The sequence below is a fragment of the Nansenia antarctica genome (assembly GCF_963989245.1).
Source record: "Nansenia antarctica genome assembly, chromosome: 3".
NCBI lineage: Eukaryota > Metazoa > Chordata > Actinopteri > Argentiniformes > Microstomatidae > Nansenia > Nansenia antarctica.
Window position 1 is genome coordinate 17,456,916 of NC_137688.1, and position 23,021 is coordinate 17,479,936.

General features: G+C 46.7%; 1 protein-coding gene across 1 annotated transcript; it reads left to right on the forward strand.

Annotated features, from left to right (window-relative positions):
* Positions 1–557: 557 nt before the first annotated feature.
* On the forward strand, positions 558–21,370 carry atp7a (ATPase copper transporting alpha; the record flags this gene model as incomplete). The annotated part of the gene is made up of 22 exons (XM_080525377.1): positions 558–677; positions 6,202–6,709; positions 7,307–8,095; positions 8,492–8,710; positions 9,083–9,246; positions 9,638–9,799; positions 9,959–10,035; positions 10,121–10,343; positions 12,629–12,862; positions 13,273–13,364; positions 13,874–14,001; positions 14,537–14,691; positions 15,275–15,409; positions 15,642–15,836; positions 16,133–16,315; positions 16,475–16,694; positions 16,917–17,063; positions 17,668–17,810; positions 19,684–19,887; positions 20,034–20,151; positions 20,494–20,596; positions 20,976–21,370. The coding sequence occupies 22 exons, from the start codon at positions 558–560 to the stop codon at positions 21,250–21,252; spliced, it is 4,596 nt and encodes a 1,531-aa protein (XP_080381503.1). The 3' UTR covers positions 21,253–21,370.
* Between the last annotated feature and the right edge of the window lie 1,651 nt (positions 21,371–23,021).

Below are 23,021 nucleotides of genomic sequence, written 5' to 3' on the forward strand. Positions count from 1 at the left end.
TGGCTGTTGTGTGAGGACTGTCTGTCTCCCACTTGTTGCGACACAGGTGATGGTCAGAGTGGCTTAGTTTGGCATGGATCTTCTCCTAGCCTCCTTCTACTTCTTCTTCTCTGTCACTAACCTGAGCTTTTGGGAACTAACTACTAGGTTTGTTGTTGGGAATCATTTAGATGAAGGTGTGTGATACTGATACATACAGAATACATGTATTCTTGTTAAGTAGGTTGAATATGTGGGCAGGCTTTCCTACATTGTGTGTGTGTGTGTGTGTGTGTGTGTGTGTGTGTGTGTGTGTGTGTGTGTGTGTGTGTGTGTGTGTGACGCATTTACAGTGAATCCACTGCACTGGGATCTTTTGACGACTATTTGAGTTGAATATGTTTTGTCTTTCCTTTGCTTCTACCAGTCCATGTCAATTCAGGAAGTGAAATGCCATCCTTGTTCTGCTCTGATTGATACTGTTCCCTTTGTTTGTTTGTTTACTTTCTGAACTGCAACATGCTTTCCTTGTTTGTTTGAGCATCTCCTTTTCTCTTGGTGTGTTAGACTGAAGAAAGATGACGCTGAAAGCCAAACTGTGCTCAGTGTTGCTGGGTGTGGAGGGCATGACTTGTGGCTCTTGCGTCCAGTCCATAGAACAGCGCATCGGGGGTCTGCCAGGAGTCATTCACATTAAGGTGAGTCAGATAAGAACACAACACAGGTGATCATATTGATTCTATTATCACTAGGCCTTACCTGGCTGTGTTTTGATCTTCAATTTCTTCAGTCAAATTGTAATATTTGTACTACAGCAAACTTCATATCAGATTTTAGGAAGTGGAATCAGTCGTCTAGCCTATGCCAGCATTTTGAAAACTAGATGTGAAACTAACGGAACATTGGAAGAATAGCCTAATAAAACTGGTCATGACATGTGTGACTTCACATGCATATGTCCTTTACAAAAGGCACTCAATGTCTCCTAGCTGTAAGGTTTGATTTGTCCCTGCCACTTCTTCCCTCAGGGGTAGTGGGTGTAATTGAGGGTAAACAGCTGTGAGACTCCTACTGCATCAGCCTAAATATGGCCTGCCCTTTGCCTTATTGTGTGTTTACCCCGCAGGCCAATGAGGAGATAATGTAATAGTGTGTAGTCCTGACAGAACAGTGGCCATTACCGGACTGTCACTGGAGGTCCATGACCAGCTTGCAGACATAGGAAATGTCATTAGTGTCTTAAAGGGCATTCAGTATCTGATACTAGTGAAGATTCAAGTGATTTTTGTTGTAAGGGTTGTCTTCTGCCCCTCCCTTATCTATCTCTCTCTCTCTCTCTCGCTCAACAAACTTAAGTATATACTCCCTCTCTCGCTCTCTCCCACATGTGAACGCAATTCCCTCCTGTGGTTTTAACTCGTGGCGGGGTCAGTGCTGAGTGGTCACGTGACACCATCAGGGAATCACAAGTTTGTTCTGTGTAAAAGAGCAGTGAGTTCATTGTGTTGCTGGGACAGGATTTAAGCCTCAAAGGGCAATGGGCTCATCTTCTACTGTATTGTGTTGTAAAATGTCATTGATGTCAGACAGTAAAGGTATTGTGCAAGCACAGGAATGTATGTCACTGCATGTCACCATAACAGCTTCCTGGTCATGTGCCATTGTATGAGGTTTATCTTTCCACTGGCAGTGTGATTATGTAGCCCAGCGGTTCCCAACCTTTTATGACTCACGGCCCACTTTACAGATATGTCCAGTATTCGCGGCCCACTCAGCAGCGCGCAACTTTTTTCCCGCATGCACGCGCATGAAACGCGCACGAGCGCTCAAAACAACGACGTAATTTGACCAAAAACTAGAGGGAGCGTGGCTAAAAAATAAAAGCGAGTCCCGCGAGTCCGGGATGGAATGTAGCCAATCAAGAAGCGAGCTGACTTCTTCTTTTCGGATGGAAATATCGGTGCACACCACACACAATACGATCAAGGCTGTTCAATCCAAGATTTTTTATCTTTTTAAAATTAAAACATTTTTGTAACAAAAAAACGTCAAAAAAAATGTTGCCCATGATTTGGCGGCCCACTTGCAGTACTCTCACGGACCACCAGTGGGCCGCGGCCCATAGGTTGGGAACCGCTGATGTAGCCTATATATTTGTCTATGTATCTAGTGCTCTACAAAAGCAATCACAGCAGTTTTATGACTGGGCATGACTCGGTATGGGAATTTTTATCACATCTACAGTGCCCTCCACAATTATGTATTAAGTAAAGATGAGTAAAAAGGGATATAAAATGTTAACCTTTTGGTGAATAAGCTTAATGTCACACAAATGAGAAACATCCATCCTTAAATTTAAGTACATTTTAAAAAATCTGTCATCAAGAAATAATTATTTCTAACAAAATCATGTGTGCCACAATTATTGGCATTTAATACTTTGTACAAACTCCCTTTGCCAATAAAACAGGACCTGTAACATCTAATAAGGTTGGAGAATAAGAGCAAGGCATCTGAGACCATTCCTCTTTCCAGAATCTTTCCAGATCATCCAGGGTCCTAGGTCCTCTCTTGTGCACTCTTCTCTTCAGCTCAGCCCACAAGTTTCAATGGGGTTGAGGTCAGGGGACTGACATGGCCATGGCAGAAGCTTAATTTTGTGTTCAGTGAACCATGTTTGTGTTCATTTGCATGTAGCCTATGTTTTTGATCATTGTCCTGCTGGAAGATCCAATGACGACCCAGTTTTAGTTTCTTGGCAGAGGCAGCCAGATTAGATTAAACATGTCTTGGTATTTCATGCTTGATGCCATGCACCCTAACAAGGTTCCCAGGGCCTTTGGAGGAAAAACAGCCCCACAACATCACAGAACTTCCACCATACTTAACAGTGGAGATCAGGTTATTTTCGGTATAGCCATCCTTCTTTTTACGCCAAACCCACCTTGAGTGTTTGTTGCCAAAAAGCACAATTTTAGTTTAATCTGATCATAGAACACGGGTCCAGTCAAAGTTCCAGTAGCGTTTATCATATTCCAGGCTCTTACGTTTGTGGTGAAATGAAAGGAAAGTTTTTTTTCTGGCATGCCTTCCAAATTATTTGTTGGCATGGAGGTGGTGTCTAATGGTAGTTTTGGAGACTTGAGCCGCTTTTCCATATGTCGGCCCGGGTCGGGTCAGGTCGGATCGGGTCGGGTCAGGTCGGGTCACTTTTGATCTGTTCTGGTTTCCATTATACACAAACCGACCCGGACTAGTAGGAGGAGTAGAGGATAGTAGGCGGAGTTACGCGTCACACGCAGCCTGGCAAAAAGCTTCCGGGTGTACACAGCAACAGCAGTGATTTTTTTGGAGAGAAAGAGAAAGAGAGAGAGGAAGCTATGTACACATAATAAAGTCATGTTTTTTGAACCCTTAAAACCACTGCCTTCACTTGTCTGCTTTATGAACTGTAGTATCATCATCGGGAAACAGCGACAAGACGCGAATCTACCGGAATTTGACACAGCCGGTGTTATTCACAGACAAACACGGTGCCGTTTGCGGGTTAATAACTTCGGTTTACCGGGGGTTAGGATAACAATTCAAACGTGTCCGGAAAGAGGAGAAGCCAGGGAATTCAAACGTTTTTGAATGGAGTCGATCCTCCACTCCTATCACCGTGGACACAGCGCGGAGCGAATTCCCTGTTAAAACCGGCATTTGACTCATGAGTGAATGGTGAAAATGGCTGGACGGCTGCGGGCGAACTCCCGGTTCATCGAGTTTACGGTTAAAGGCATAACTTCTCGGGGTGTCAGCGCGGTGGTTAAGGGCTCAAAATGACCGTAGACAGATGGTGAAGTTAGCAAAGGAGTATTGTGTTTTTTTACCACCTCCACAGCCGGTGTTATTCACGGACAAACACGGTGCATAATAGCGATTTTTGTGTTGTGCTTGTTGTAAATAAAAGTTATATGATTCATTGAAATGACATTAAACTAAGATAATACGATGGTCAGAATAATTTTCCGAATCTTTATTAATAAGCTATTACAGAAAATGTAGTGACATTTTCCTAGTGAATGTGGTATTTTCAAGATGGCGGTTGTGAAGAAATAATATGGGATGGGACATGGGATGACGATTGTCCATTGACCAATCAACGGTGTGCAGCGTCACACGTCACTGCGTGCGTCCCAGGTCCCAGGTCCCAGGTCCCTGCTCGGATGTGGTACCTGGGACCTAGGACTGAAGCGACCCGGACCGACGAATGGAAAAGGGGACCGAAGCGGGCTGACCTAGGTCAGCACCAGGTCTGCAACGTAGTGGAAAAGCACCACCCCAAGACGCTACTCTCCTCTATAATTCTCCAACAGTGATCCTTGGGGATTTTTTTTGCCTCTTTTGCCTCCTCACTGGGCGTGGGGGCAAAATAAACTTGGGTCCTCTTCCAGGCAAGTTTGTAACAGTTCCAGTTGCTTTGAACTTTTAAAGTATTGGCCTAACGATACTAGATATGGGCATTTTCATGTGAGTAGCTATTTCTTTTATAGCCATTCCCTGACTTATGAAGCTCAACACAATTTATACCCCAGTGAAACAGAAAGTCATGGATTACTGCTTGAAAGTTCCTAAACACTCTAATTAACTTTAAAACTTTTCACACAGCTTGTGTGGCGTTGATGAGGCGACTGGTTGGCTCGGGCTGGGGCGCCGGCGCAAGGACCTTGCGCACAGCAGCCCTAGCCCTCGTTTATTCAACTAGTGAATACTGCGCCCCAGTATGGTGTCGCAGTGCCCACACCCGCCTCATCGACTCGCCTATAAACGAAGCCTTGCGCATTGTGACAGGATGCCTGCGTCCTACCCCCATGGACAACCTTCCCATCCTAGCAGGCATCCAGCCCGCAGGCCTCCGCCGCATGGGAGCCACAGCACGTCTCGCCTGCCGGGCCATGGAGCTTAATAACCATCTGCTCCATGATAGGCTCACTATAACAGCGGAGCCCTCCCGGCGTCTCAAGTCGAGACACCCACTTGTGCCTGCCGCACAGGATCTCAGGCAGCAATGCAGAGATCTTAACATCAGTGCGGCAGGATGGGCGGATTATATGTGGCGCGTGGAGTGGGAGGCAAACACTAATTAAAACTCACCACTTTTATAGCATTACCCACTTTTAAACACTCACTTTCAGATGTTGTCTCGGATCACTGCACTTGCTTTTAAGATAACTTCCCCCTGCTGTAATGTATAGATATTTTTGATACTTGTGTATTGCACTCATGTTTTATATTGTATATATCGTGTTTTGTATCGTATATACTGTGTTGTGTTCTGTGTACTGACTTGCCTCTGTTCTGCCAATTGGCCAGATCGTCGTTGCAAATGAGAATTGGTTCTCAACCGACATATCTGGTTAAATAAAGGTTAAATAAAATAAAAAATAAATAAATAAAAACACCTCCAAACTCCGCGACCACATCCCAGTCGCCGGCCCTGAGCCCCTCGGGATGGACTTGCCAAGGCTATCCTGGGTGAGGCTCAATCGTCTCCGGACCGGCGTCGGGCGTTTCCGCTCATCAATGCACAGATGGGGCTTGGCCCCAAATGCGTCGTGCGAGTGTGGTGCAGAGGACCAAACCGCAGACCATGTTATCCTGGATTGCCCGGTGTACCACCCACCCAACGGGATGCATGGTCTGTCGGTATTAGATGACGAGACGATGACGTGGCTTCTGGAGGGGTGTCCAGAAATATAGCCCGGGTGAGCCCCTCAACCAGGTCTCGGGGTGGTAAAAGGGTAGCCCCTCGGCCCCGAGCCTGGTGGAGTGGAGAGGAAAACAACAACCCATACGCCGAAGAAGAACTTTAAAAAGTAAAATATAAATGTAAAAAATGCTTCAGTTACATTTTGTTCATCACAATTTCTAATAATTGAAAACCAATAATTGAATATAATAAATATATCATCTTGATGACAGTTTATTTTTTCTCTGAATAAATTTACTTCAATTAAAGGTTGGATGTTTCTCTTTTCTTTGACATTAAGCTAATTCACGAAAAGGTTCATTTTTTATAACCCTTTTTACTCATCTTTACCAGGTGTGCCAATAATTGTGGAGGGCACTGTATGTAGCCTACTACTGTTCAGTTTGTACAGACATTGATCTTGATGAAAGTTTTTTTTTTTTTTTTTAAGAATATATTTTAGTTTGAACTTTGTTTGTCTCCTCCCTCAGGTGTCCTTGGAGCTGAAGAATGCCACGGTCATATTTGACCACAGCTTTCAGAGCCCGGAGTCTCTGGCGGAATCCATCGAGGACATGGGCTTTGAGTCCCTCCTCTCCGAGTCCAGCACGGCCACGGCTGTCCCCACAGACACTCAGCTAGTCCTAACCTCGGGCCTGAGCCCTGGAGCCCAGCAGGAGGCACGGACCAGACTGTCCCAGGTCCAGGGGGTCCTGGAGGTCCAGGAGAGCCAGGACCAAAAGGGTCTCTCGGTCACCTTCATCCCCTCCCTGACTAGTGCCTTGCTGCTGGGGGAGGTGGTGAGCAGCCTGGCCCCTCTGGAGGTCCCCACACCCAACAGCCCTACAGAAAAGGCCCCACCCCCCCCAGGCTCAGCTCGCAGCCCAGGGGGAGGGGTGGAGCTGGTGAAGATGCGGGTGGAGGGGATGTCCTGCCTCTCCTGTACCACCACCATTGAAGGGAAGATCGGGAAACTCAAAGGGATTGAGAAGATCAAAGGTGAGTTTTTGAGTCACCCCAGGTTTTATGGAAAATGAATAGTGATGCAACAGATAGGGCTTTGTGTTACCATCTGCTGATGAATATGCTCTCTTTGATTATGACTCTGACCTAGTTAACTAACATGACATACTAGTGTAGAGATATGAGTGCGGTTGTAGTACTCACTGGATGGCATCTGGATAGAGTCCAGTATCAGGCTAAATAGTAAATAGACTGCTAAACATTTTGTATGTTTCCGTTGAAACGCTGAAATGAATCACAAGAATATCCCCCTTTCCTGACATGAGTGACCTAGATTTTTGTCTTCCTATTTGAAATGTATCTCCAGGGTCCAGTTGTTCAAACTTTTAATCTGGATTAGAATGATCCCGATTCTTTTCTTTGATCCAGGATCAGATCGAGCTGTCTGATTTCCCCTATACGACTCAAAATCAGCCAGATAGATCTGGTTCTGGATAGCAAAAAAGAATCGTGATCATTCTGATCCAGATGAAAAGTTTTTAACAACTGGACCCAGAACTTAGTGCCCCCCTCCTCTGTGTATGTCCCTGGCTGGCCTGTCCTGACTGCTGGTTGTGTTTGATTCCCTCCCAGTACTTTTAGACTCTCAGGAAGCCACAGTGGTCTACCTGCCTTACCTCATCACGCTCGACGACATCATCAGCCAAATTGCAGTGGCAGGCTTTAAGGCCTTTGTCAAGTCCAAGCCCCGCCCCTTACAGCTGTCCATCAGTGAGGTCGAGCGATTACTAGGCACCCCCACCAGGTCGACGCTCTTGCCCCCGGCGGATCCAGGAGAGACCAAGACATCACCAGTCTCAGCCCAGACCACCCTCAGGGTGACGGGCATGCACTGCCGCTCCTGTGTGGTGAACATCCAGGACAATGTGGCCAAGCTGCCCGGAGTGTCCTCGGTGGAAGTCTTCCTGGAAAAGGAGAGCGCGTCCATCCGTTACGACCCCCACAAGGTCACGGTCCCCCAGCTGCAGCAGGCCATCGAGGCCCTGCCACCGGGGACCTTCAAGACCCAGCCCTGGGGCTCTACTGGAGCCCATAGTCCAACATCCACAGCACCCAACCCCCCTCCTTTACTGTCACCACCACCGTCACAACCGGCAGCACCACCTCAGGCCCAGCTCACGGCCCCCCAGCCCTGCGTCAGCCAGCCCCTGTCGGCCGTAGCTCACATCCACATCGAGGGCATGACGTGCGGGTCCTGTGTGCAGTCCATCGAAGGGATGTTGTCTCAGAGGAAGGGGGTGAGGTCAGCCAAGGTGTCTCTGGCCAATCACAGAGGGGCGTTTGAGTACGACCCTCTACTAACCGCACCAGAGGAGTTGAGGGAAGCTATAGAGGACATGGGCTTTGATGCCTTCTTGCCTGGTGAGTCTAGACACATGTTCTCTTCTTGCCTGGTCAGTCTATACACATGTTCTCTCCTTGCCTGGTGAGTCTATACGCATGTTCTCTCCTTGCCTGGTGAGTCTATACACATGTTCTCTCCTTGCCTGGTCAGTCTATACGCATGTTCTCTCCATGAAGCAGGAAAACTGTATTTAATGAATGACTCGAGTTGCATAATCAAAACAGTCATAGAAAAATGATTGACCGCATTTGTTTACCATAGGTCTTAGTTCCCACAGATTGTAATTAATATCGATTAAACTTTTATCTTGTCTCTAACTTTTTATGTTTTTTTATATATACTTTATATATACTTTTACTGTAGCCGGGTATATTGACATAACATATTTTCTAATAAGCTGTTGTTGTCTTCAGAAACCAACTCCCTGGTGCCAGGTCTCAGCGCTCCCGCGTCCCCGAGCGTCCCCCCGGTGTCTGTCAGGGAGAAGGAGTCGGACAGCGACCCAGAGAGAGGCCCAGTGCCGGGGGCCAAAGGTGCCACCAACAGCCACGCCAAATGCTTCATCCAGATAGGGGGGATGACCTGCGCCTCCTGTGTGGCCAACATCGAGAGGAACCTGAAAACTGAACACGGTGAGACTAGAATCGCTAGCACTAATGGAGGTTGTTAGGATCCGCTTGGACTTGAATTTGATTACATTAGATTAGATTAGATTAGTCTTTATTGTCATTCCAGAGTACAAGTACCAGACAACAAAATGCAGTTTAGCATCTAACTAGAAGTGCAAATAGTGATATAAAACATGATAGTGATAGGTACAGTATGGCAAGCATGGTAGTTAGAGGTATATACAGGAGAGGATAGTAGTAAGCTATGTACAGTTAAGGAATTGAATACATAGAGCGTACCTTTCACAATAGCTTTTACGGTGTCAATGTAAGGTTCACAATGCAATAAAATACTCAGTGAACATTGTTTTACAACGTCATGGTTTTGGTCTGTAGGTATCTACTCTGTGCTGGTGGCTCTAATGGCTAGCAAAGCGGAGGTGCGCTATAACCCTGACGCCATCGACCCCCTGAAGGTGGCAGAGTGTGTGAGAGAGCTGGGGTTCACCGCCACCGTCATGGAGAACTATGAAGGCTCGGACGGAAGCCTGGAACTAGTGGTGAGCATTCTGATTCTGATCACCAGACCATGTGGTCCTGTTCATGTGGAGGACATTCGGTCTTCTATATAGAATATATATAAAGGCATATATATATATATTATTTATCTTGTCTTTTTTCTTGACGAGACAAATACACGACAGAAACACTACTGTTGTGCTACTGTAAATGCGTTGAGATGGTAAAACTCACTCCTCAAATTCAAATACCCGCACTGTTGAATTGCTAGTGCAGCAGGTTGTACAAAGGGTATTGTTGAGTTGGCAAGTCAGAGGTCACGAATTTGAGACTTGGTCGGAGCAATGAATAGCGGGGCTACTGTTTGCATCAACATGCCGTCTGTTTCACTACCGCACCGTTTGTGTTTGTCCTCCTCCACATCCCCTCCAGGTCAGAGGAATGACGTGTGCCTCCTGCGTTCACAAAATCGAATCAAGTCTCATGAAAGAGAAAGGCATCGTCTATGCCTCTGTCGCCCTGGCAACCAACAAAGCCCACATCAAGTATGATCCGGAGGTAACGGGACCGCGAGATGTCCTCAAGCTGATCAAGGTAGTCATCCATTCCCTCTTATGTCATGTGTTTGTTTGTTTGAGAGCAAGGTGATTCTATGCAGACACCACATTAAACACACATTGTCAAATATGCCAATTAAACACACATTGCCGAAGAGCAAGACCCCCTTACTTGTGATGTCTCTATCATCGACAGAATCTGGGGTTCGAAGCGTCTCTTGTAAAGAGGGACCGCTCTGGCAGTCACCTGGACCACAGCAGAGAGATACAACAGTAAGTCTGTCTGTCTGTGCATCTGTCCTGTTCTCACATATGTGTGTGCGCCTCAAGCCGACGCCCGCCCTCTTCTCTTTTCCAGATGGAGGAAGTCGTTCCTGGTCAGCCTGTTCTTCTGCGTGCCCGTGATGGGCATGATGATGTACATGATCGTGGTGGACCACCAGATCAGCATGTCCCACCACCACAACGCCACGGCGGAGGACCGGGAACACTACCACTCCACCATGTTCCTGGAGAGACAGCTGCTCCCAGGCCTCTCCATCATGAACCTGCTCTCCTTCCTCTTCTGTGTCCCCGTGCAGGTACAGAGGATCTGGTCATGTGGTTTAGTACAGTGCCTTCGGAAAGTATTCAGACCACTTTTCCCATAAGTTGTTGTTATAGACTCAATTTAAAATGGAATAAATTCATGGATTAAATGATGGTATTTCTGTATTTCAATTTCAATACATTTACTGAAACAGTTTGTGCTGTGTCATTCTGAGGTATTGTGTGTGGATTGATGGTAAAATTGTTTTAATTGAATCCATTTTAAATTGAGTCTACAACACAACAAGATGTGGAAAAAGTGAAGGAGTCTGAATACTTTCTGAAGGCACTGTATATGGAATATACGATACTGATGGTTGAGTCATGTGGCTTAACTCATTCAGTGCTGAGGGTGAATAAGTAAGTAGCCTTGAGAGCCAATGGTTCTCTCAAGCCTAACAGCCCTTAGGGCAGGAGCCTATCTCCTGTTTACATAGCGTGTGGCAGCTTTGATGTACAAGTACACCCCCTGGACATGACGCTGATATGTCGCAGGGTCTTACCCCCAATCCAACCCTTAATGCTGAGTGCCAAGCAGGGAGGCATCGGGTACCATTTTTATAATCTTTGGTATGACTCGGCCGGGGATCGAACCCACGACCTCCCAATCCCAGGGCGGACACTCTAACCGCAAGGCCAATGAGCTGGTAAGGGTGAATAAGGTCACCCAAATTGTCAACATTCTAGAGTGCAGTGTTTCCTCCAGGATTTTTCACATTAGTGGCGGAGCGCTCATTCTTCGCGCGCAGAACGTGCACGCGCATAAAACGCGCACTGGCGCTCAAAACAAAGACGTAAATTCACCAAAAACTAGAGGGTGGCAACAATTATAATTTCTTAAATAGCGGTTAAGTCATTATAGCCGAGCAGGTGATTTTATATAGAAGGTGATCAAATACCAATATATCCTACAGCTGCAGCGGAACATGCGGAACGCGCATTACACACACACACACACACACAGAAAGATTAATACGAAGTAGGCCTACATGAGAGTACACGCACAAAACCGGCTAACGTTACTCATTAACTGTTTACACAAGTAAAATCACAGTGTGACAGTCAGATGGAGCATTCGGTAAACAACAACAGCAAGGTAATGCTATCAGTTGAGTTAAAGAAAACCAACTCTTACCTTTGAGGACACCAACATGAGCCCTGCTTACCCGTACCTCCGCCGTTCTGTTCGTGGTGATTTTAGAGGCAATAGATTATTTTTGCCCCGCGCATATTGCTATGAATAGTTCGAAGCTAGGTGCTTGCACGTTAGGTGCGAGAATGCTCGGTTAACCCATTAGCGGGAACATTATTTGTTTCACAAAATAGGCTGATTTAATTGACCATGAACATCAGAGACATACATTACGAAAGTTCATTTAAAATACTCTATACTGAGCACTGGTATAAGAACATGAACCAGAGAACAGCAGTAAATGCAATAACCCACAGTCGTCGCTGATGATGTTGCATTTTCGATTAGGATACGTTTACGGGATTAAACCCACTAAATTCGGACCAATCACAAAACTGTTTTGAAAGCGTGTCGCCGCGCGCCTGTTGAGAGCGATTCAGTCTCGATTGCAGTGCGAACACAAACGACGAGGTTAATTGCAACATTGTAACATATTGTAACTAACTACGCCCTAAATCGTAACGAAATGTTGGTCTGGAAGCGGCCTAAATCTAGCTTCAATCTGCTTTTTTTCTGTTCTCCGGTCATAATAACTCGCTGCCTTTCTGGGCAGCCTGAATCAAAGTGGACTGTCTGAATCAATTAGTGGCGGAGGAAATTCATTCGTGGCGGCCCGCCTCGAATAAATGCATATAGAGGAAACACTGAGAGTGCCATGGGGTGACTTTATTCACCAAAAATGCATAAATGATGATACTTCATTTTGTAGCCAATCACAGTATTGTTGCTAGGTAAATACCAAATAAAACACTCTGCATTCCAGAGCAGTGAGTGTTCTGGAATTCTTTGGCAGTTATTGACTTAACAATCCTTATCGATATGATGATTATATCGTCGCCCACAACGATACCATAAACTCTCTTGGCCCAGATATGAATGCCAAGCTCAAATCAAATGAGAGAAGCATCTTGTGGGGGAGCATGCGGCATATGGCCTGTAGAGGGAGCTAAAGGACTGTGGTGGAGAGTGGATGATTGGGATGATTGAAGACCGGCTGGCTTGAAAGACCGGCCAGACAGCGCATGCTCCCGACACACCTATTCCCCCCTGTCATAACATTGAACAGTCTGTTGTTCCTCTCCTCAGTTCATCGGAGGTCGCTACTTCTACGTCCAGGCCTACAAGGCCGTCAAGCATCGCACGGCGAACATGGACGTGCTGATCGTGCTGGCCACCTCCATCGCCTTCACCTACTCCGTGGTGGTCCTCCTGGTGGGGATGTTGGAGAAGGCCAAGGTCAACCCCATCACTTTCTTCGACACGCCACCCATGCTCTTTGTCTTCATCTCCCTGGGGAGGTGGCTGGAGCAGATCGCTAAGGTACGTCAACCCCAGGCTCTAGAACCGGTGGCTATGTCCCTGTCGCTAAGGGAAATGTGTGTTACCCCAAGAGGTCTGTCTGTCGCTAAGTGAAATAGAGGTCGGGTTGTTGAAAAACAGTTCAAGTCGCTCCGAACATGACCCGCGGTCTCCTCCAATACCCGATGTTAATCAGCGACTCTCTCGGAAAAAAAGCTAGAAATTCAACAGTGCTGATGGGTGGGGGTATTTGAACTGAGTTTATCCGGAGTGACTTTACCATCTCAACTCTGTGATATAAGGTATGACACTGTTGTGTAGAAACAGTGCAGAGATGTGGAGATGTTGCTAAAAATAGGCCATCATCACTGAATCTTGAATGCCTCGGTTGCAGCCATTTGAATGTCTTTCCTTGTGTGTCTTCCGTCCAGAGTAAGACCTCGGAGGCCCTGTCGAAGCTGATGTCCCTGCAGGCCACGGAGGCCACAGTGGTCACTCTGAACAGCGACATGTCTGTGCTCAGGTACTCCTCAGATACAACAGGCTCTCCTGTGGAGGTTGGAAGTACCCGACTGTGGGGAGCACGCAGCGTCTGGCCTGTAGATGGAGCTACAGGACTGTGGTGGAGCATGGGTGGTGGGATTAATTGGACACCGGGCTCCCTCACGCTGCATGCTCTCCACACCGACATACGACAGACTCTGGTGTAGATGTTTGTCAGTCAACAATATTGACTCAAAACTGACCTCAAGCCTGATCTTGAACAACTGATACTACATGAAATAAACACAATAGAAAACCTTATTCCACACAAGAACTTCTATGTCAATCAAGACCAGTGACATTGAAATCGAATGTGTGTGTGTGGATAGTGTGACGGAGCTAGGTATGAAAAATCATCTCTGAAAGAAATAGGAAAGAGGAGACACTGGTAACTAACAACGTTTGCAGGAAAAGTGCTATACAAATAAAGGTTATTATTATTATTATTATTATTATTAACTGTGTATCGGTCCCCCCCCCCCCCACTAGTGAGGAGCAGGTGGACGTAGAACTGGTCCAGAGGGGGGACGTGGTCCGTGTGGTCCCCGGGGGGAAGTTCCCTGTGGACGGGAGGGTCATCGAGGGACACTCCATGGCTGACGAGTCACTGATCACAGGTGGGGGGTCACAGTGGAACAACAGTCAGGGCCCAGTTGGATCAGATCTATCTGGCTGATTTTGAGTCTTATAAGGGAAAATCAGCCAGCTTGATCTGATCCTGGATCAGAGAAAATAATCCAGATTCAAAGTTTTGAGCAACTGGGTCCAGGGCTCACTCAGACTTGACCAGTCTGAAATCCAACAGCGAGCTCTGTTCGTGTACACAGTTCTGAAAGGATTGCTATTAGGCGATATGCTATGAACATCATAAATTGCAGCATGTAAACATAACCGTAGCAACACTCGTCATTTTTCTTGCTTAATGTGTGTGTTAACCTAGGGGGTGAAACAGCCACCGTCCTGTTTTACGGTTTCCAATGATTTACCGATCTCCAAAATAGTGCTTCTCCAGTTATGTTTACATGCTGGCAATTTATGAGGTATGGACTTAAGCGTATTGGTAACAGTAAAGTGGGGTTTCCACCATATTAAGTCATAACCGTTGAGCTGTTTCCGTATTCCATACATCATCCACCCGTTCCTGTGTCCCAGGCGAGGCCATGCCCGTGACGAAGAAGACGGGCAGCATCGTCATCGCCGGCTCCATCAACCAGAACGGCTCCCTGCTGGTCAGCGCCACCCACGTGGGCCTGGACACCACCCTGTCGCAGATCGTCAAACTGGTGGAGGAGGCGCAGACGTCCAAGGTGAGGGTGGAGGAGGTGACGATGACGACGATGACGACGATGATGATGATGATGATGATGATGATGATGATGATTCATTGAAAAATAAGAGAACACACACCGCAGAAAACGTAGGCGAGGTGCTGGCGACGGAGCAGCATACTATTGAATGAAGTAGAAGCCTCTGGAACTAGAGTGTGCAGCTTCTACTTCATTCAATGATGATGATGATAACATGTTTCCTTTCCTGTTCCCTGGAGGAGAAACGGGTTTAACCTGGGCTGACATTTGCTGTGAATAATGGTTAATCCAATTCAGATCTAAGACTTGACTTTTTTAAAAGACAGGTAAGGTGATCCTTGCATGTCAAGAAAGAACCACAGTATGAGTAAGTCTGTGGGAGGTTGTGTGTGAATGCCATCTGTGTTTTATGTAAACAGCCCCACATAATAGGCCTACCTTCTGACCACGGTAGTGTTGCATTTGTTTCCAATGTTGAGGAACCAAAGCCAAAGAATCTTACTCTTGTGTACTTGTAAGTAAGATGTAATAAAAAGCGATTCTGATTCTCTGACCTCTCTTGACCTTTCACCCCCTCCTGCAGGCCCCCATCCAGCAGTTTGCTGATCAGATCAGTGGCTACTTTGTCCCCTTCATCGTGGGCATCTCCCTCCTCACCCTGTTCGCCTGGATCCTGATTGGCTTCATGGACTTCCCTCTGGTGGAGAAGTACTTCCCAGTGAGTGTCCTCTCTCCCATACCATTTAACTTACACATCCTTCTCAATCATTCATCTGCACTGCCCTTAAAACACCAGGCAGGTGTGAGATAAGACCAGTACAGAAGGAGCCTACACAGGAGTTTTCTTTCATCGTTTTCATGTCAATTGGAAATCAGAGGAGATGGACGAACTGAAGGATGCAGGATAATTAAATCGTGTTTAATTAACGTCTCTTGTCTTTCCGTGCCAGGGCTATGATAAGAGCATCTCCAAGGCGGAGGCCGTGGTCCGCTTCGCCTTCCAGGCCTCCATCACAGTGCTGTGTATCGCCTGCCCCTGCTCCCTGGGCCTGGCCACCCCGACAGCTGTCATGGTGGGCACAGGGGTGGGCGCTCAGAACGGCATCCTCATCAAGGGAGGGGAGCCTCTGGAGATGGCACACAAGGTGAGGGGAGACTGGAGTGAATGGTTTATATGGTTTCACCGTTAACTAGTCATCTGTAAGCCCTCATCATCCATTTAGCCTAAGTAATGTCAGTCATGACAATAGGTACTGTAGATTTAGCAGATTTACAATATGTACTGTAGATTTAGCTGTAGATTGACCCTGTCCCTGTGTAGATCCAGACTGTGTTGTCATGGTGACCCTGTCCCTGTGTCGATCCAGACTGTGTTGTCATGGTAACACTGTCCCTGTGTAGATCCAGACTGTGTTGTCATGGTGACCCTGTCCCTGTGTAGATCCAGACGGTGGTGTTCGACAAGACGGGCACCATCACGTACGGGGCCCCCGAGGTGGTCCAGGTGAAGATCGTGGTGGAGGGGAACAGGATGCCTCGCTCCCGCCTGCTGGCCATCGTGGGAACTGCGGAGAACAACAGCGAACACCCTCTGGGCGCCGCCATCACCAAGTACTGCAAACAGGTCAGTCACTTCCTACTAGCACTTAAAAACTGTCCTCAACTGACTCGCAATTGTCTGTTTGAAATGAACGTTGCAATCCCAGATGAAATATGTGTGTGTGTGTCGTGTGTGTCGTGTGTGTGTGTGTGTGTGTGTGTGTGTGTGTGTGTGTGTGTATAGGAGCTGGGCACGGAGTCTTTGGGTGCGTGTGCAGACTTCCAGGCCGTACCGGGCTGCGGCCTACGCTGCCAGGTCAGTAACACAGAGAACCTCCCGAGGCAGCAGGAGGACAGCGACGGAGAGGACCCCCACCAGCAACACAACGGCCTCCTGGTCCAGATCGGAGACTCCAGGACCTCGGCAGGCTCCCATCCCCTCCTCATGGACCCACAGCCTCTCAGTACGTATGGAAATGTAGTCCACTTAGAGTTTAGCGTTCCCTGTGAGTCCATAAAACCCAGAAATATACAGATACAGGATCCTACGGAACATCAGGAACTTGGATCCGAAAGGAACCGATAGACATTTTTTCCCCAGATCTTCAGGGTTTTTTGCTGACTGTTTTTCTAGAGGACACTCTCACTGGGAGTAAAGTTGTGTGTGTGTGTGTGTGTGTGTGCAGCCCTGGTGCAGTCAGCGTCGTACACCGTGCTGATCGGGAACAGGGAGTGGATGAGGAGGAACGGGCTGCAGATCGAAGCGGACGTGGATGAGGCCATGACGGAGCACGAACGCAGGGGGCGCACCGCCGTGCTGGTGGCCGTGGACAGTGAGTACCAGGGGGGGGGTCTTGGGGGGGGCACACAAGGATATACAATCCAGCTGTTCAGTCCTTCTCTTTTTTTACTATGTACGAGAAGAAGTGAAAACCCATGTGTGTGTTTTGAATGAATGAATGAATGAATGAATGAATGGTCCCGCCGTTCACTTCTTGAGTGGGAAACACTGAGCTAAAATCAGTCAACTGAAAAAACATTGCTCCTCATCTCACTCATGTTGACTGATTTTAGCTCAATGTTTCCCACAGGATTTTGTGAGACTGTGGTGGGTGGACCACGGACCCTCTAAAGGGGGAGGTGGGGGATGCTAGCGGGGAATGTTTTCAGCACTAAATCGTATGGCGATTATCGATAGCACTACATTATATGGACCTGGATCAGTGCGAATCCCAAAAACCGAGTCGCTCACATGTAAAAACATTTTCTTATGACACTATGGCGGGACTAATTACACTATGGGAAACACTTCAACAAACACTGCGTCTGTCTACACAACACTGTGTAGACAGATGCAGGCAGGCAGGTAGATAGATCACTGGTCTCATAGGTCTCACCTGTGTGTGTGTGTGTGTGCGTGCGTGTGCGTGTGCATAGGTCTGCTGTGTGCCATGATCGCCATAGCAGACACGGTGAAGCCAGAGGCGGAGCTGGCGGTCGCCACACTGCAGGCCATGGGGCTGGAGGTGGTGCTGATGACAGGGGACAACAGCAAGACGGCGCGGGCCATCGCTGCTCAGGTACGGACACGGATCGGACTCCACAGCCATGCTAGAAGAGACCATCATACACTATCAAACACAAGTTTAATGGTCATTTACACAATATACATGAATGTAATGAATGACATGCTTTAGGGTAAGCAACTCCTCAACAACTCAATGATCAAGTAATATCAATATCAATTTGCAGTGCAATGTAATCATAATAATAACAAAAGGTAGCAATATATAATGGAACAATGTTCTCTGAGTGGTGTGTCCACACACGTATAGCTGATTCCCTCACAGTGGCTCCTGGGCCATATTCCACTAAAGGTGGCTTAATATAGCGGCGCTATAATTAAATGCGGCGCTCAGGGACCTCGAGATTGGTATTCAAGCCTCAGGTGATTCCTCGAATGAGGATCAGCCTTGTGTCATCAGTGTTCACAGAAGACAGGCTTACAAATCTTCGATATGGGCGCGTGCACGCAGACATACGCAGCCCAGAAGAGTCGATCTGTCGAAATGAAGATACTCTGCAGGGGTACTCTGCAGGGGTACTACATTTGCGCAGCATTCCGAATTATTGATTTTTTATGAAAACGGAAAAATAAGATGTAAAATAGTGCAATACTGCCGCAATTAACAAGGCGAGGGAAATGGTTTGGCAAGAAATTGCTGACCGATTAAATGCGTAGGTCATACTAGCCCCAGTTATTGTTATATGTTCATATTTTAATAAATGAATATTTACTACTGTGGTGATATCAGCAGCAGGCTACAAACCGTCATATCGCCACAATGGCCTAGTGGTATCAACCGCTGCCATAGGATTTATTCGTCATTTTATATCGGTGGTTCAAATCCCTCTTCAGGCGCACTTTTTACTGCATTTCGTTGTCTGAATCTAATCTAAAATCTCATCTAAAAAAGTATGTAGGCTATAAAATTATGGTGCAGGCTAATTTACAAGAACTGACACGATTACAATGGTGTTTGAAACCTTTGCATGAAATCTTCGGTTAAATGTAAAAAAAAAAAAAAATGAATGACTTAGTCAAGTCTCGAACTCGCAACCTTTGGAACTCGAGTCCGCAGCCTTAACCACTACGCCAGCTAGACCGCTGTGATGACGGCAATGCAAGTTGAGACAATCACTTCTTTTCTTTTTTTTACCGATCTATCTATCACACTTTCAAAATATCAAGTTATCTATCACACAATCAAACTATCGATCGATCACACTTTCAAAATATCAAATTATCTATCTATCACACAGTCAAACTATCTAATCAAACTATCTAATCTATCTATCTCATGTGAAGTGGGAACTAATATTTCCTAAAAGACACATGAGGAACTTTCGTTCAGGGTTTAGTTTCCGCCTGTGAGCCTTTTTTGACGCACGGATGACTATAGCCTGTGTTTTAGCCTGGTCGGGACCAGGCTAATTATATCTGACTCAGAAGGAGCTCAACCAAGCAGCGAATTATTTGAGCCACATTGATGGCACCGAACGCAAGCTAACATTTTCGAGGCTTAGAACTTTATCGAGGCTTAGAACTTTATCGAGCTTTGTGGAATAGGGCCCTGGTCTGTCCTAGTACCCTCTGGCGCTACTACTGTTTACAAATACTACCTTTGCACATACCATATTTTTGATATAGCCTCTATTTATACATCTGTATAGACAATGCTGTACATAGCTACCTTAACTGTACATATCTTACTACTATCCTCTCCTGTACATACCTGTGTATACTTGCCATACTGTACCTATCACTATCATGTTTTTATATCACTATTTGCACTTCTGGTTAGATGCTAAACTGAATTTTGTTGTCTGGTACTCAATAAAGGTTTAACAATAAAGTTTAATCTAATCTCTCTCTCTCTCTCTCTCTGCCAGGTGGGCATCAGGAAGGTGTTTGCGGAGGTGCTGCCCTCCCACAAGGTGGCCAAGGTGGAGCAGCTGCAGGCGTCGGGGAGGCGGGTGGCCATGGTGGGGGACGGGGTCAACGACTCGCCTGCCCTGGCCATGGCAGACGTGGGCATCGCCATCGGGACGGGCACGGACGTTGCCATAGAGGCAGCCGACGTGGTGCTGATCAGGGTGAGAGGAGCTGAGAGGGCCGGCGTGTCTGGCTGCCTGTGTCTGTCCGTGTGTCCGTCCGCCTGTCTGGTTTGTGTGGTCTGGTTTGTCTGTTTGTCCGTCCAGCCGTCCATGGCTTTTAACAGTCCCCCCCCCACTGTCCTCAGAATGATCTCATGGATGTGGTGGCGAGCATCGACCTGTCCAAGAAGACTGTGAGAAGGATCAGGATTAACTTTGTCTTTGCCCTCATCTATAACATCGTTGGGATTCCCATCGCTGCTGGTAGGTGTCACCCCAAAATGGCAACGGATTATGCAGAGAGGGGTGTGGTGTAGGTGACATGTCTCCTTTCTGATGATGATGGGTGGTGGTGGTGGTGGTGGTGGTGGTGGTGATGGTGATGGTGGTGATGGTGATGGTGGTGATGGTGATGGTGGTGGTGGTGGTGGTGATGGTGATGATGGTGGTGGTGGTGGTGGTGATGATGATGATGGTGGTGGTGATGATGATGATGATGATGATGGTGGTGGTGATGATGATGATGATGATGATAGTGATGATGGTGGTGGTTGTGATGATGATGATGATGATGATAATGATGGTGGTGGTGGTGCTTGTTTCCAGGTGTCTTCCTCCCGGTGGGTCTGGTGCTCCAGCCGTGGATGGGCTCTGCTGCTATGGCCCTGTCTTCAGTCTCCGTGGTGCTGTCCTCCCTCCTGCTCAAATGGTGAGTCTTCCCTCAGGAGAAGGTGGAGCTCCAGGGCCCAGTTGTTCAAAATTATTAATCTGGATCAGAATGATGATCCTGATAGTTTTTTTGCTATCCAGGATCAGATCGAGCTGGCTGATTTCCCCTCCTATAAGACTCAAAATCAGCTAGATAAGATCTGATCCTGGATAGCGAAAAAAAGAATCAGGATCATCATTCTGATCCAGATTAAAGGTTTTGAACAACTGGGAATCTCCCAGAATGCAGAGCGTGGTGCAGTATCAGAGTCCTATGTCTAAGTGAGGCGTGATGATGAAACACGATGACCACAGTTTGTGGTTTCAGGGCCCGGCTTGTGTGTATGTGGCTTCACTCTCCTCCTCTCCCTCCCTCCCAGTTACACTAAGCCCAGCGCAGAGAAGCTAGAGGCGAAGCTGGGCGACTACAAGAGGCCGTCCGGCAGCCTGTCTGACGTCAGCGTCCACATCGGCATGGGAGACCTGCGGCGGCCCTCCCCCAAACTCAGCCTCCTCGACCGCATCGTCAACTACAGCCGTGCCTCCATCAACTCCCTCCGCTCCGACAAGCACTCCCTCAACAGCATGGCCCTCAGCGAGCCCGACAAACACTCCCTGTTGGTGGGAGAGTCCCTGTGCGAGGAGGAGTTTGTGTGAAGCCTTGTGTGACCCTATGCTAACACTAGGCTAGCTTTTAGCTCTTTGATGCCCTTTGATGAATGAACCAGAGAGGCTAACCCATGCCAAGCTAAAGGCGGGCTGCGTGGGTGTGAATGGTCCAACCGTTAGACTCTAGGTGTCCCCAGGGTGTCTCACCATTGTGGTGAAAAGTAGGGGTGGGCATCGACGATCGATAATTGATCGATAAGGATCTTGGTCGATCACAAAATAAAACATTTGGTCGATCACAAAAAAATAAAAAATAATTTTTTTGGGTGATCGACCAAATGTTTTCTTTTGTGATCGACCAAGATCCTTATCGATCAATTATCGATCGTCGATGCCCACCCCTAAAAGCCTGCACTTCCTCCTCTCTGTTGTCCCTCCGACTGACAACTCCACTTCAAAGACTGTGTTCGGGGAGCGTCCACTCTCAAACCGCCCACAGTGTCTAGTCTCTGGCCAGTCCTATTCTCAGGAGGACAGTAGAGCTTAGGAGCCTCACACTCCTTGCCCCAGGGGTGTGAGAGTCTGCAGAGTGATGAAGCCGGTGTCCGTCATTAGGAATAATCAGTGTTCAATGTGCACATGGAGGTTGCAGAGACAATCTTTGACATCTATCCAAAGACATTTTAAAATTGTGCCCCCCGTGCAAAAGTGGACATGTGTGAAGTTTTTATCATTATTCTTTTTCTTTCAAAAGATGATATTGCTGTTGTATATTATGATTATATTACAAAGAGTATTTATATTAGCCTTATTTAAAGATATAATCACAGCGTGAAGTACTTCATCATATATTTTCTTTGGAAAATGAAGGAATGTTGAGGAATAATGTCATTGTTCTTCTGTGTTTCCAACATAAACAACTCATTCCCAAATCAGGAAGAGAACAACTCGTTCCCAAATCAGGAAGGGATCTATAAATGAAAACTCTCATCTAAGAGCTTTGAGCCCTTTTCCCCTACAGACCACTCATGGGGGCAATTTGTTCCTATTAATGTTACTGAAGTGCCAATTCCAAATAAACCCAGAAAAGTCCAACACATTCCAAAGATAGCCCTGTGCTGAGAAGGGGGCGGTTACTTTGAACAGAATGTGCTGAGTAATGGTGAAGAGGTCAGTGATTCACAGATGAGATGTTACTATATCAAAGTGGACAAGATGTAGCTAAGCCAAGCCTCCTATACCAGAATCCACTGACTCCCCCGTTGGTTTAGGCCTCACTAACAATGGTGGGAGCAGAAACACTATGGTTACAATACCCATGACAACAGACGTTCGATCTGTACTCTTATCACTAAGTTCTATTATTAATTTCTTACATGAACAGACATGTTTTACAGGTCATGGACTAGTTATTCAAGACTATTAGGTAACCACACACAGTCAAAGCCAATAGACGGTTATTGATGTGAATGTTATTCACTGAATTAAACTACACATGTTACATGATAATGAAATAAACTGTGATGGTGTTTGTGTCTTGGTCAAATGATGTCTTCTTGTGGTAAGTAAGAATGTGTGTTGTCATAAAAAAAAATGTGTGCTATTGAAAAGTGAAGTTGAAGATGTCAATGTTTGCAACTGGGTAAGGTGGAAAGTAAAGATATTTTCTGTAACATAACTTTTTTTTTTTTTTTTCTCTTCATTTCTATGTATGGTTCATATCTTTGATGTCATTGCACTTTAGTGAATTGTGGTCCCTGGGAGACTATGCTTAGTCTAGAAGTTAGGCAGATGCCACCAAACAAGGATTACTGAAA